General features: G+C 43.7%; 1 protein-coding gene across 4 annotated transcripts in view; it reads left to right on the top strand.

Moving 5' to 3' along the window:
- The window catches only part of melk (maternal embryonic leucine zipper kinase), a 37532-nt gene extending 21375 nt beyond the window's left edge, over positions 1 to 16157 (top strand). For 2 of the 4 annotated variants that reach the window (XM_055924149.1, XM_055924151.1), the window contains 5 exons: positions 5488 to 5593; positions 7798 to 7960; positions 8421 to 8524; positions 11827 to 11914; positions 13069 to 16157. In XM_055924149.1, the coding sequence (XP_055780124.1) occupies positions 5488 to 5593; positions 7798 to 7960; positions 8421 to 8524; positions 11827 to 11914; positions 13069 to 13158 (551 nt within the window). In that variant the 3' untranslated portion in view covers positions 13159 to 16157. Of the gene's footprint in view, positions 1 to 5487; positions 5594 to 7797; positions 7961 to 8420; positions 8525 to 11565; positions 11777 to 11826; positions 11915 to 13068 lie in introns of those variants that run through there. The other 2 variants (XR_008759594.1, XM_055924150.1) reach the window with 2 other exon arrangements.
- Positions 16158 to 16447: the final 290 nt, after the last annotated feature.

The following is a 16447-nucleotide window of genomic DNA, read 5'->3' as shown; positions in this document are numbered from 1 at the left end:
AATACGTTGAGTTGATTCCCTACTACAGTTCAATACGTTGAGTTGATTCCCTACTACAGTTCGATACGTTGAGTTGATTCCCTACTACAGTTCGATACGTTGAGTTGATTCCCTACTACAGTTCAGTACGTTGAGTTGATTCCCTACTACAGTTCGTTGAGTTGATTCCCTACTACAGTACGTTGAGTTGATTCCCTACTACAGTTCAATACGTTGAGTTGATTCCCTACTACAGTTCAATACGTTGAGTTGATTCCCTACTACAGTTCAATACGTTGAGTTGATTCCCTACTACAGTTCAATACGTTGAGTTGATTCCCTACTACAGTTCGTTGAGTTGATTCCCTACTACAGTCCAATACGTTGAGTTGATTCCCTACTACAGTCCAATACGTTGAGTTGATTCCCTACTACAGTTCAATACGTTGAGTTGATTCCCTACTACAGTTCAATACGTTGAGTTGATTCCCTACTACAGTTCAATACGTTGAGTTGATTCCCTACTACAGTTCAATACGTTGAGTTGATTCCCTACTACAGTTCGTTGAGTTGATTCCCTACTACAGTCCAATACGTTGAGTTGATTCCCTACTACAGTTCAATACGTTGAGTTGATTCCCTACTACAGTTCAATACGTTGAGTTGATTCCCTACTACAGTTCGATATGTTGAGTTGATTCCCTACTACAGTTCAGTACGTTGAGTTGATTCCCTACTACAGTCCAGTACGTTGAGTTGATTCCCTACTACAGTCCAATACGTTTTGGAATATTGTTGAATTCCGTTTTATTGTCTGGATTCCGTGTGGGGTTTTAACGGGACATACTCGCCCCCCCCCCCACCCCCCCTGCCACCACTCAGAATCAGAAGTGGCACATTTGCAAGTAAATTGTATTCTGCTAATAGTCATTTAGCAGCTTTGTGCCAAAGACTCATATTCATCTGATTTATCTCTCTGTGTGTGTGTGCGTCCGCGTCCGCCCGCCCGCACAAGTGTATGTGTAATTATGATCACTGTCAACCCGCAAAGGTGTTCCCCGTTTTTATAATAGCTAGCCTAATGCTAACTAGCGAGGCTAACGCCCTACCAGTTATTTGTGAATGAGTGGGATGCTAATGCTGTTAGCTGTTAGCCTTCTGCGTTTCAATGAGAGAGATGATGCTGATGGTTGGTTTATAATGTATCCTGTTCTCTGTCAGTCTTTCACTGGATCCTGGCTTTTACCTCTGACAAATAATACAGACTAGATATATATAGATAAACAGGCTAGATATATATATAGATATACAGACTAGATAGATATAGATATACAGACTAGATATATATAGATAAACAGACTAGATATATATAGATATACAGACTAGATATATATAGATATACAGACTAGATAGATATAGATATACAGACTAGATAGATATAGATATATAGATAAACAGACTAGATAGATATAGATAAACAGACTAGATATATATAGATATACAGACTAGATATATATAGATATACAGACTAGATATATATAGATAAACAGACTAGATATATATAGATATACAGACTAGATATATATAGATATACAGACTAGATAGATATAGATATACAGACTAGATAGATATAGATATATAGATAAACAGACTAGATAGATATAGATAAACAGACTAGATAGATATAGATAAACAGACTAGATAGATATAGATAAACAGACTAGATAGATATAGATAAACAGACTAGATAGATATAGATAAACAGACTAGATAGATATAGATAAACAGACTAGATAGATATAGATAAACAGACTAGATAGATATAGATAAACAGACTAGATAGATATAGATAAACAGACTAGATATATATATAGATATACAGACTAGATATATATAGATATACAGACTAGATATATATAGATATACAGACTAGATATATATAGATAAACAGACTAGATATATAGATATACAGACTAGATATATAGATATACAGACTAGATATATAGATATACAGACTAGATATAGATATACAGACTAGATATATATAGATATACAGACTAGATATATATAGATATACAGACTAGATATATATAGATAAACAGACTAGATATATATAGATAAACAGACTAGATATAGATATACAGACTAGATATAGATAAACAGACTAGATATATATAGATAAACAGACTAGATAGATATAGATAAACAGACTAGATAGATATAGATAAACAGACTAGATAGATATAGATAAACAGACTAGATAGATATAGATAAACAGACTAGATAGATATAGATATACAGACTAGATAGATATAGATATACAGACTAGATAGATATAGATATACAGACTAGATAGATATAGATATACAGACTAGATATATAGATATACAGACTAGATATATATAGATATACAGACTAGATATATATAGATATACAGACTAGATATATATAGATATACAGACTAGATATATATAGATAAACAGACTAGATATATATAGATAAACAGACTAGATATATATAGATAAACAGACTAGATATATATAGATAAACAGACTAGATATATATAGATAAACAGACTAGATATATATAGATAAACAGACTAGATATATATAGATAAACAGACTAGATATATATAGATAAACAGACTAGATATATATAGATAAACAGACTAGATATATATAGATAAACAGACTAGATATATATAGATAAACAGACTAGATATATAGATATACAGACTAGATATATAGATATACAGACTAGATATATATATAGATAAACAGACTAGATATATATATAGATAAACAGACTAGATATATATATAGATAAACAGACTAGATAGATATAGATAAACAGACTAGATAGATATAGATAAACAGACTAGATATATATATAGATAAACAGACTAGATATATATATAGATAAACAGACTAGATATATATATAGATAAACAGACTAGATAGATATAGATAAACAGACTAGATATATATATAGATAAACAGACTAGATATATAGATAAACAGACTAGATATATATAGATAAACAGACTAGATATATATAGATAAACAGACTAGATAGATATATAGATAAACAGACTAGATAGATATATAGATAAACAGACTAGATAGATATAGATAAACAGACTAGATATATAGATAAACAGACTAGATATATATATAGATATGCAGACTAGATATATATATAGATAAACAGACTAGATAGATATAGATAAACAGACTAGATAGATATAGATAAACAGACTAGATAGATATAGATAAACAGACTAGATAGATATAGATAAACAGACTAGATAGATATATAGATAAACAGACTAGATATATATATAGATAAACAGACTAGATATATATATAGATAAACAGACTAGATATATATATAGATAAACAGACTAGATATATATATAGATAAACAGACTAGATATATAGATAAACAGACTAGATATATAGATAAACAGACTAGATATATAGATATACAGACTAGATATATAGATATACAGACTAGATATATATATAGATATACAGACTAGATATATATATATAGATAAACAGACTAGATAGATATAGATAAACAGACTAGATAGATATAGATAAACAGACTAGATAGATATAGATAAACAGACTAGATATATATATAGATAAACAGACTAGATATATATAGATATACAGACTAGATATATATATAGATAAACAGACTAGATATATATAGATAAACAGACTAGATATATAGATATACAGACTAGATATATAGATATACAGACTAGATATATAGATAAACAGACTAGATAGATATATAGATATACAGACTAGATAGATATAGATAAACAGACTAGATAGATATAGATAAACAGACTAGATAGATATAGATAAACAGACTAGATAGATATAGATATACAGACTAGATATATAGATATACAGACTAGATATATATATAGATATACAGACTAGATATATATATAGATAAACAGACTAGATAGATATAGATAAACAGACTAGATATATATATATATAGATAAACAGACTAGATATATATATAGATAAACAGACTAGATATATATATAGATAAACCGACTAGATATATATATAGATAAACAGACTAGATATATAGATAAACAGACTAGATATATAGATAAACAGACTAGATATATATATAGATATACAGACTAGATATATATATATAGATAAACAGACTAGATAGATATAGATAAACAGACTAGATAGATATAGATAAACAGACTAGATAGATATAGATAAACAGACTAGATATATATATAGATAAACAGACTAGATAGATATATAGATAAACAGACTAGATAGATATATAGATAAACAGACTAGATAGATATATAGATAAACAGACTAGATAGATATATAGATAAACAGACTAGATAGATATATAGATAAACAGACTAGATAGATATATAGATAAACAGACTAGATAGATATATAGATAAACAGACTAGATAGATATATAGATAAACAGACTAGATAGATATATAGATAAACAGACTAGATAGATATATAGATAAACAGACTAGATAGATATAGATAAACAGACTAGATAGATATAGATAAACAGACTAGATAGATATAGATAAACAGACTAGATATATATATAGATAAACAGACTAGATATATATAGATATACAGACTAGATATATATAGATAAACAGACTAGATATATATAGATAAACAGACTAGATATATATAGATAAACAGACTAGATATATATAGATATACAGACTAGATATATATAGATAAACAGACTAGATATATAGATAAACAGACTAGATAGATATAGATAAACAGACTAGATATATAGATAAACAGACTAGATAGATATATAGATAAACAGACTAGATAGATATATAGATAAACAGACTAGATATATATAGATATACAGACTAGATAGATATATAGATATACAGACTAGATAGATATAGATATATAGATATACAGACTGTTTATCTATATATCTATATCTATCTAGTCTGTTTATCTATATCTAGTCTGTTTATCTATATATCTATATCTAGTCTGTTTATCTATATCTAGTCTGTTTATCTAGACTAGATACAGACTAGATATATATAGATATACAGAGTAGATATATATAGATATACAGAGTAGATATATATAGATAGACAGACTAGATATATATAGATAGACAGACTAGATATATATAGATAGAGATAGTAATATATTTCTATAAACAGACTAGATATAGAAATCTATGACTGTTTTTTCACTAATAATATTGTCACACACACATTCTCTCTCTGTGTAATTTATAACCCACCTCTCCTGTCCTGCTACAGCTGACAGCTCTGTCCAGACTAACACACCGGGGACAGTGTGTGTGTGTGTGTGTGTGTGTGTGTGTCTGTCCCTGGGCGTGTACTGTGACAGGTGTTGCTGTCTCTTTCCCTGCTCTCTGTCCCATGTGGTGTGTACTGACATGTGTTACACACTTTTCCCGTGTGTGTGTGTGTTGCAGGAGGAGGCAGTACTTGTAAGGACCCGTCGAGGAAGAGACAGAGGGAGAGAGTGGAAAGAAAGGAGGAAGAAGAGCTGGAGATACTGACCTTCAGCCCAGAGAGAAGGTATGATGGAGATACTGGCCTTCAGCCCAGAGAGAAGGTATGATGGAGATACTGGTCCTTCAACCCAGAGAGAAGGTGTGATGGAGATACTGGCCTTCAACCCAGAGAGAAGGTATGATGGAGAGACTGGCCTTCAGCCCAGAGAGAAGGAGATACTGGCCTTCAGCCCAGAGAGAAGGAGATACTGGCCTTCAGCCCAGAGAGAAGGTATGATGGAGATACTGGCCTTCAACCCAGAGAGAAGTTATGATGGAGATACTGGCCTTCAGCCCAGAGAGAAGGTATGATGGAGATACTGGCCTTCAGCCCAGAGAGAAGGAGATACTGGCCTTCAGCCCAGAGAGAAGGTATGATGGAGATACTGTCCTTCAGCCCAGAGAGAAGGTATGATGGAGATACTGGCCTTCAGCCCAGAGAGAAGGTATGATGGAGAGACTGGCCTTCAGCCCAGAGAGAAGGAGATACTGGCCTTCAGCCCAGAGAGAAGGTATGATGGAGATACTGGCCTTCAACCCAGAGAGAAGTTATGATGGAGATACTGGCCTTCAGCCCAGAGAGAAGGTATGATGGAGATACTGGCCTTCAGCCCAGAGAGATGGAGATACTGGCCTTCAGCCCAGAGAGAAGGAGATACTGGCCTTCAGCCCAGAGAGAAGGTATGATGGAGATACTGGACCTTCAACCCAGAGAGAAGGTGTGATGGAGATACTGGCCTTCAACCCAGAGAGAAGGTATGATGGAGAGACTGGCCTTCAGCCCAGAGAGAAGGAGATACTGGCCTTCAGCCCAGAGAGAAGGAGATACTGGCCTTCAGCCCAGAGAGAAGGAGATACTGGCCTTCAGCCCAGAGAGAAGGTATGATGGAGATACTGTCCTTCAGCCCAGAGAGAAGGTATGATGGAGATACTGTCCTTCAGCCCAGAGAGAATGTATGATGGAGATACTGGCCTTCAGCCCAGAGAGAAGGTATGATGGAGAGACTGGCCTTCAGCCCAGAGAGAAGGAGATACTGGCCTTCAGCCCAGAGAGAAGGAGATACTGGCCTTCAGCCCAGAGAGAAGGTATGATGGAGATACTGGCCTTCAACCCAGAGAGAAGTTATGATGGAGATACTGGCCTTCAGCCCAGAGAGAAGGTATGATGGAGATACTGGCCTTCAGCCCAGAGAGATGGAGATACTGGCCTTCAGCCCAGAGAGAAGGAGATACTGGCCTTCAGCCCAGAGAGAAGGTATGATGGAGATACTGGACCTTCAGCCCAGAGAGAAGGTATGATGGAGATACTGGCCTTCAGCCCAGAGAGAAGGTATGATGGAGATACTGGCCTTCAGCCCAGAGAGAAGGTATGATGGAGATACTGGCCTTCAGCCCAGAGAGAAGGTATGACGGAGATACTAGTCCTTCAGCCCAGAGAGAAGGTATGATGGAGATACTGGCCTTCAACCCAGAGAGAAGGTATGGTGGAGATACTGGACCTTCAGCCCAGAGAGAAGGTATGATGGATATACTGGCCTTCAACCCAGAGAGAAGGTATGATGGAGATACTGGCCTTCAGCCCAGAGAGAAGGTATGATGGAGATACTGGCCTTCATCCCAGAGAGAAGGTATGATGGAGAGACTGGCCTTCAGCCCAGAGAGAAGGAGATACTGGCCTTCAGCCCAGAGAGAAGGAGATACTGGCCTTCAGCCCAGAGAGAAGGTATGATGGAGATACTGGCCTTCAACCCAGAGAGAAGGTATGATGGAGATACTGGCCTTCAGCCCAGAGAGAAGGTATGATGGAGATACTGGCCTTCAACCCAGAGAGAAGGTATGGAGATACTGAGGGTAGGGTTTGGCTGGGGGAGGGGGGGAGGGTTTGGCTGGGGGGGGTTCTTGGCTCGTCGTGTTCTAGCGACTCCTTGTGGCGGGCCGGTCGCCTGCAAGCTGACTACGGTTGTCAGTTGGACAGGTGTTTCCTCCGACACATCGGTGAGGATGTCTTCCGGGTTAACTGAGCAGTGTGTTAAGAAGCAGAGCGGCTTGACAGGTGATGTTTCGGTGTCCGCGTGACTCTCGACCTTCGACCTGTCCTTTGTCCGTTGGGGAGTTTCAGCGATGAGGCAAGATCGTAACATCCGATTGGATATCAGGAAATAGGGGAGAAAAATATGAAAAAGATCCACTGGTCTTGAGATCATTGTCCTCCGTCCGTCCGTCTCTTAGGTCCCGGTCGTTAGACCTGGCGGGGGCGTCTCGGGGTGACAGCAGCCAGAAGAGAAGGGGGGTTAAGGTATTCGGCAGTCTGGAGAGAGGGCTGGATAAAGTCATCACCCTGCTCACACCCAGCAAGAGACGAGGGCTACGGGACGGACCACGCAGGATCAAGGTACATATATATATAGACACCCCCTACAGGATCAAGGTACATATATATAGACACCCCCCTACAGGATCAAGGTACATATATATAGACACCCCCCCTACAGGATCAAGGTACTTATATATAGACACCCCCCTACAGGATCAAGGTACATATATATAGACACCCCCCTACATAAACTCAAACCGACTCTCTCTCCTTCTCTCTCTCTCTCTCTCTCTCTCTCTCCCCTCTCTCCCCCTCTCTCCCTCTCCCCTCTCTCTCTCCCCTCTCTCTCTCTCCCTCTCTCTCTCTCCTTCTCTCTCTCTCTCTCTCTCTCTCCCCCCCTCTCCCCTCTCTCTCTCCCCTCTCTCTCTCCCCTCTCTCTCTCCCCTCTCTCTCCCCTCTCTCTCTGTCTCTCTCTCGCTCTCCCTCTCTCTCTGTCTCTCTCCTCTCTCTCCCCCCTCTCCCCTCTCTCTCTCTCCAGGCCCAGTATAATGTAACGTTGACCAGTCAGACCAACCCGGACCAGGTGTTGAACCAGATCCTCTCCGTTCTACCGGAGAAACACGTCGACTTCGCACAGAAAGGGTGAGCGCACCTTTAGTCACTGATTTAAATCTGAGACAGTTGGAGAAGAGTGGGGCCAGGCCCCTCCCTCAGAAAGCCAGGCCCCTCCCTCAGAAAGCCAGGCCCCTCCCTCAGAAAGCCAGGCCCCTCCCTCAGAAAGCCAGGCCCCTCCCTCAGAAAGCCAGGCCCCTCTCTCAGAAAGCCAGGCCCCTCCCTCAGAAAGCCAGGCCCCTCCCTCAGAAAGCCAGGCCCCTCCCTCAGAAAGCCAGGCCCCTCCCTCAGAAAGCCAGGCCCCTCCCTCAGAAAACCAGGCCCCTCCCTCAGAAAACCAGGCCCCTCCCTCAGAAAGCCAGGCCCCTCCCTCAGAAAGCCAGGCCCCTCCCTCAGAAAACCAGGCCCCTCCCTCAGAAAACCAGGCCCCTCCCTCAGAAAGCCAGGCCCCTCCCTCAGAAAGCCAGGCCCCTCCCTCAGAAAGCCAGGCCCCTCCCTCAGAAAGCCAGGCCCCTCCCTCAGAAAGCCAGGCCCCTCCCTCAGAAAGCCAGGCCCCTCCTTCAGAAAGCCAGGCCCCTCCTTCAGAAAGCCAGGCCCCTCCCTCAGAAAGCCAGGCCCCTCCCTCAGAAAGCCAGGCCCCTCCCTCAGAAAGCCAGGCCCCTCCCTCAGAAAGCCAGGCCCCTCCCTCAGAAAGCCAGGCCCCTCCCTCAGAAAGCCAGGCCCCTCCCTCAGAAAGCCAGGCCCCTCCCTCAGAAAGCCAGGCCCCTCCCTCAGAAAGCCAGGCCCCTCCCTCAGAAAGCCAGGCCCCTCCCTCAGAAAGCCAGGCCCCTCCCTCAGAAAGCCAGGCCCCTCCCTCAGAAAGCCAGGCCCCTCCCTCAGAAAGCCAGGCCCCTCCCTCAGAAAGCCAGGCCTTTCTCTCAGAAAGCCAGGCCCCTCCTTCAGAAAGCCAGGCCCCTCCCTCAGAAAGCCAGGCCCCTCCCTCAGAAAGCCAGGCCCCTCCCTCAGAAAGCCAGGCCCCTCCCTCAGAAAGCCAGACCCCTCCCTCAGAAAACCAGGCCCCTCCCTCAGAAAGCCAGGCCCCTCCCTCAGAAAACCAGGCCCCTCCCTCAGAAAGCCAGGCCCCTCCCACAGAAAGCCAGGCCCCTCCCTCAGAAAGCCAGGCCCCTCCCTCAGAAAGCCAGGCCCCTCCCTCAGAAAGCCAGGCCCCTCCCTCAGAAAGCCAGGCCCCTCCCTCAGAAAGCCAGGCCCCTCCCTCAGAAAGCCAGGCCCCTCCCTCAGAAAGCCAGGCCCCTCCCTCAGAAAGCCAGGCCCCTCCCTCAGAAAGCCAGGCCCCTCCCTCAGAAAGCCAGGCCCCTCCCTCAGAAAGCCAGGCCCCTCCCTCAGAAAGCCAGGCCCCTCCCTCAGAAAGCCAGGCCCCTCCCTCAGAAAGCCAGGCCCCTCCCTCAGAAAGCCAGGCCCCTCCCTCAGAAAGCCAGGCCCCTCCCTCAGAAAGCCAGGCCCCTCCCTCATTATGTAACGTTTATTTAACTCGGCAAGTCGGTTAAGAACAAATTCTTATTTACAACGATGGCCTCCACCGGATGACGCTGGGCCAATTGTGCACCGCTTTATGGGACTCCCAATCACGGCCGGTTGTGATTCAGCCTGGAATCGAATCAGGGTTTGTAGTGACGCCTCTTGCACTGAGATGCAGTGCCTTAGACCACTGCGCCACTCGGAAGTCAATATTCCCTCCTTTTCTTTTCTTCCCAGTCTCTCCGTCTTTCTCTCCCTCAGCTGTTCTTCTGTCTCTCCGTCTTTCTCTCCCTCAGCTGTTCTTCTCAGTCTCTCCGTCTTTCTCTCCCTCAGCTGTTCTTCTCAGTCTCTCCGTCTTTCTCTCCCTCAGCTGTTCTTCTGTCTCTCCGTCTTTCTCTCCCTCAGCTGTTCTTCCCAGTCTCTCCGTCTTTCTCTCTCAGCTTTTCTTCCCAGTCTCTCCGTCTTTCTCTCCCTCAGCTTTTCTTCCCAGTCTCTCCGTCTTTCTCTCCCTCAGCTTTTCTTCCCAGTCTCTCCGTCTCTCTCCCTCCGCTTTTCTTCCCAGTCTCTCCGTCTTTCTCTCCCTCAGCTTTTCTTCCCAGTCTCTCCGTCTTTCTCTCTCAGCTTTTCTTCCCAGTCTCTCCGTCTCTCTCCCTCCGCTTTTCTTCCCAGTCTCTCCGTCTTTCTCTCCCTCAGCTTTTCTTCCCAGTCTCTCCGTCTTTCTCTCTCAGCTTTTCTTCTCAGTCTCTCCGTCTTTCTCTCCCTCAGCTGTTCTTCTGTCTCTCCGTCTTTCTCTCCCTCAGCTGTTCTTCTCAGTCTCTCCGTCTTTCTCTCCCTCAGCTGTTCTTCTCTGTCTCTCCGTCTTTCTCTCCCTCAGCTGTTCCTCTGTCTCTCCGTCTTTCTCTCCCTCAGCTGTTCTTCCCTGTCTCTCCGTCTTTCTCTCCCTCAGCTGTTCTTCCCAGTCTCTCCGTCTTTCTCTCTCAGCTGTTCTTCCCAGTCTCTCTGTCTTTCTCTCCCTCAGCTTTTCTTCCCAGTCTCTCCGTCTTTCTCTCCCTCCGCTTTTCTTCCCAATCTCTCCGTCTTTCTCTCTCTCAGCTATTCTTCCCAGTCTCTCCGTCTTTCTCCCTCAGCTTTTCTCTTTACCTGAATATTGTTTATCAGAATCCCCTTTATTCAACAAGAGCATTTACATGTAAAAGGAATTGAAGTGAAGTGGTGCTGACAATATAGACGGAATAATGTTCCCGTTAAACAGAATACAGACGGTAGGATGTTCCCGTTAAACAGAATGTAGACGGTAGAATGTTCCCGTTAAACAGAATGTAGACGGTAGGATGTTCCCGTTAAACAGAATACAGACGGTAGGATGTTCCCGTTAAACAGAATACAGACGGTAGGATGTTCCCGTTAAACAGAATACAGACGGTAGGATGTTCCCGTTAAACAGAATGTAGACGGTAGGATGTTCCCGTTAAACAGAATACAGACGGTAGAATGTTCCCGTTAAACAGAATACAGACGGTAGGATGTTCCCGTTAAACAGACTGTCCTCTCCTCAGCTATACTCTGAAGTGTCGTACCCAGACGGTAGGATGTTCCCGTTAAACAGAATACAGACGGTAGAATGTTCCTGTTAAACAGACTGTCCTCTCCTCAGCTATACTCTGAAGTGTCGTACCCAGACGGTAGAATGTTCCCGTTAAACAGAATACAGACGGTAGAATGTTCCCGTTAAACAGAATACAGACGGTAGAATGTTCCCGTTAAACAGAATACAGACGGTAGAATGTTCCCGTTAAACTGTCCTCTCCTCTCCTCAGCTATACTCTGAAGTGTCGTACCCAGGGGGACTTTGGGAAGGTGACCATGGCGTTTGAGCTGGAGGTGTGTCTACTGCACAGACCTGAGGTACATATTGATTTCTACTGATCATGTTATTGATTACTAACACCAGCAGGGATCACGTTATTGACCAGCCTCTTGCTGCCACAGTGGACCACCCTATTGATTATTGATGTGTGTTGTAGGTGGTGGAGTGAGGAGATGCAGGGATCACGTTATTGATTACTAACACCAGCAGGGATCAGGTTATTGATTACTAACACCCAGCAGGGATCACGTTATTGATTACTAACACTCAGCAGGGATCACGTTATTGATAGCTAACTTCCAGCAGGGATCATGTTATTGATTACTAACTTCCAGCAGGGATCACGTTATTGATAACTAACTTCCAGCAGGGATCACGTTATTGATTACTAACACTCAGCAGGGATCACGTTATTGATAACTAACTTCCAGCAGGGATCACGTTATTGATTACTAACACTCAGCAGGGATCACGTTATTGATAATTAACTTCCAGCAGGGATCACGTTATTGATTACTAACACCCAGCAGGGATCACGTTATTGATTACTAACACTCAGCAGGGATCACGTTATTGATAATTAACTTCCAGCAGGGATCACGTTATTGATAATTAACTTCCAGCAGGGATCACGTTATTGATTACTAACACTCAGCAGGGATGACGTTATTGATAATTAACTTCCAGCAGGGATCACGTTATTGATAACTAACTTCCAGCAGGAATCACGTTATTGATTACTAACACTCAGCAGGGATCACGTTATTGATAATTAACTTCCAGCAGGGATCACGTTATTGATAATTAACTTCCAGCACGGATCACGTTATTGATTACTAACACCCAGCAGGGATCACATTATTGATTACTAACACCCAGCAGGGATCACGTTATTGATTACTAACACCCAGCAGGGATCACGTTATTGATAATTAACTTCCAGCAGGGATCACGTTATTGATTATTAACTTCCAGCTGGGATCATGTTATTGATAATTAACTTCCAGCAGGGATCATGTTATTGATAATTAACTTCCAGCAGGGATCACGTTATTGCTTACTAACACTCAGCAAGGATCACGTTATTGATTACTAACTTCCAGCAGGGATCACGTTATTGATAATTAACTTCCAGCAGGGATCACGTTATTGATTATTGATATTGATGGATGATTGATGCTGTGTGTTGTAGGTGGTGTGTGTGAGGAGACAGAGGCTGAAGGGAGACTCCTGGGTCTACAAACACCTGGTGGAGGACATCCTCTCTACGTCCAGCATCTAGACGTCACTACTTCCTGTCCATGATGTCACATCCTGTCCACGTCCAGCACCTAAAGCCGGTGTCTTAACTAATTCCATGTAGGGCAGAGGGTCTGCAGGTTCATGCTTCACTTGTACTTAATTGATGAATTAAGGTCACTGATTAGTTAGGACCTCCCCTCACCTGGTTGTCTAGGACCTCCCCTCACCTGGTTGTCATGGACTTCATACTGACACATAGTGATTAGTTAGGACCTCCCCTCACCTGGTTGTCTAGGACCTCCCCTCACCTGGTTGTTATGGACTTCATACTGACACATAGTGATTAGTTAGGACCTCCCCTCACCTGGTTGTCTAGGACCTCCCCTCACCTGGTTGTCATGGACTTCATACTGACACATAGTGATTAGTTAGGACCTCCCCTCACCTGGTTGTCTAGGACCTCCCCTCACCTGGTTGTTATGGACTTCATACTGACACATAGTGATTAGTTAGGACCTCCCCTCACCTGGTTGTCATGGACTTCATACTGACACATAGTGATTAGTTAGGACCTCCCCTCACCTGGTTGTCTAGGACCTCCCCTCACCTGGTTGTCTAGGACCTCCCCTCACCTGGTTGTCTAGGACCTCCCCTCACCTGGTTGTCTAGGACCTCCCCTCACCTGGTTGTCATGGACCTCCCCTCACCTGGTTGTCATGGACCTCCCCTCACCTGGTTGTCATGGACCTCCCCTCACCTGGTTGTCATGGACCTCCCCTCACCTGGTTGTCATGGACCTCCCCTCACCTGGTTGTCATGGACCTCCCCTCACCTGGTTGTCATGGACCTCCCCTCACCTGGTTGTCATGGACCTCCCCTCACCTGGTTGTCTAGGACCTCCCCTCACCTGGTTGTCTAGGACCTCCCCTCACCTGGTTGTCATGGACCTCCCCTCACCTGGTTGTCTAGGACCTCCCATAACCTGGTTGTCTAGGACCTCCCCTCACCTGGTTGTCATGGACCCCGCCTCACCTGGTTGTCTAGGACCTCCCCTCACCTGGTTGTCTAGGACCTCCCCTCACCTGGTTGTCTAGGACCTCCCCTCACCTGGTTGTCTAGGACCTCCCCTGGTTGTCTAGGACCTCCCCTCCCCTGGTTGTCTAGGACCTCCCCTCACCTGGTTGTCTAGGACCTCCCCTCACCTGGTTGTCTAGGACCTCCCCTCACCTGGTTGTCTAGGACCTCCCCTCACCTGGTTGTCTAGGACCTCCCCTCACCTGGTTGTCTAGGACCTCCCCTCACCTGGTTGTCTAGGACCTCCCCTCACCTGGTTGTCATGGACTTCATACTGACACATAGTGATTAGTTAGGACCTCCCCTCACCTGGTTGTCTAGGACCTCCCCTCACCTGGTTGTTATGGACTTCATACTGACACATAGTGATTAGTTAGGACCTCCCCTCACCTGGTTGTCATGGACTTCATACTGACACATAGTGATTAGTTAGGACCTCCCCTCACCTGGTTGTCTAGGACCTCCCCTCACCTGGTTGTCTAGGACCTCCCCTCACCTGGTTGTCTAGGACCTCCCCTCACCTGGTTGTCATGGACCTCCCCTCACCTGGTTGTCATGGACCTCCCCTCACCTGGTTGTCATGGACCTCCCCTCACCTGGTTGTCATGGACCTCCCCTCACCTGGTTCTCATGGACCCCGCCTCACCTGGTTGTCTAGGACCTCCCCTCACCTGGTTCTCATGGACCCCGCCTCACCTGGTTGTCTAGGACCTCCCCTCACCTGGTTGTCTAGGACCTCCCCTCACCTGGTTGTCTAGGACCTCCCCTCACCTGGTTGTCATGGACCTCCCCTCACCTGGTTGTCATGGACCTCCCCTCACCTGGTTGTCATGGACCTCCCCTCACCTGGTTGTCATGGACCTCCCCTCACCTGGTTGTCATGGACCTCCCCTCACCTGGTTGTCATGGACCTCCCCTCACCTGGTTGTCATGGACCTCCCCTCACCTGGTTGTCATGGACCTCCCCTCACCTGGTTGTCATGGACCTCCCCTCACCTGGTTGTCTAGGACCTCCCCTCACCTGGTTGTCTAGGACCTCCCCTCACCTGGTTGTCTAGGACCTCCCCTCACCTGGTTGTCTAGGACCTCCCCTCACCTGGTTGTCTAGGACCTCCCCTCACCTGGTTGTCTAGGACCTCCCCTCACCTGGTTGTCATGGACTTCATACTGACACATATCAAACAGCAGATGACTGCCCTCCGTGGAATGAGTTGGACACCTTCTGATCTAGTGCCTGTCTACAGAAGCACAGATCTAGGACCAGTCTCCATTTCCTCAACCTTAAATAGTATAACTATAACTAGTCAGATCTAGGACCAGTCTCCATTTCCTCAACTAGTATAACTAGTAGGGGAATCTACATGAAAACTGACCTGAGATCAGTTTCGTGTTTTATAAAATGACCACTTCCTCTCTTTTACAGGTGACATTCCTTTCCTCCTTAAACATGTTTCCCTTTAAGTGTGTCGCGTTTTATTCCCCCCCCCCCCCCACTGATTCAGTAGCAGGAAGGAGTTTTGAGGTGTTACGGTATCATAGAGCCTTTTAGCATCGCGGAATAACAGTTTACGGAAAGAATTAATACTTTACAGAATAACAGTTTACTGAAAGTGTTAATACTTTACAGAATAACAGTTTACAGAATAACAGTTTACGGAAAGAATTAATACTTTACAGAATAACAGTTTACGGAAAGAATTAATACTTTACAGATTAACAGTTTACTGAAAGAATTCATACTTTACATATGAACAGTTTACTGAAAGAATTAATAAAACTGTGTTTGTACATATACCAGTAATAGGATTCCCAATGTACTTGTTTCTCTATCATGTCTTTTACATTTGTAGGAGAAATGTTGTTTTAACTATAGTATGTTTTCAGATTTTCTGTCGTTACGTCTTTCTGTCTGTAAGATGATTTATGTTAATGTTGTAAAGGAACAAAATAAATGGAGTTTGTGTTCATGTTGACTGTTTCTGGAGAGAGAACCACTGTAGAAATATTACCCTAGATGGGACTCACTGTGAAGAAATATTACACTAGATGGGACTCACTGTAGAAATATTACCCTAGATGGGACTCACTGTAGAAATATTACACTAGATGGGACTCACTGTAGAAATATTACACTAGATGGGACTCACTGTGAAATATTACCCTAGATGGGACTCACTGTAGAAATATTACCCTAGATGGAACTCACTGTGTAGAAATATTACACTAGATGGGACTCACTGTGTAAAAATATATTA

Source organism: Salvelinus fontinalis, chromosome 5 (genome assembly GCF_029448725.1).
Source record: "Salvelinus fontinalis isolate EN_2023a chromosome 5, ASM2944872v1, whole genome shotgun sequence".
Lineage (NCBI taxonomy): Eukaryota > Metazoa > Chordata > Actinopteri > Salmoniformes > Salmonidae > Salvelinus > Salvelinus fontinalis.
Note: the sequence above shows the minus strand (reverse complement) of the source record. Positions and strands in the feature narration are given on the sequence as shown.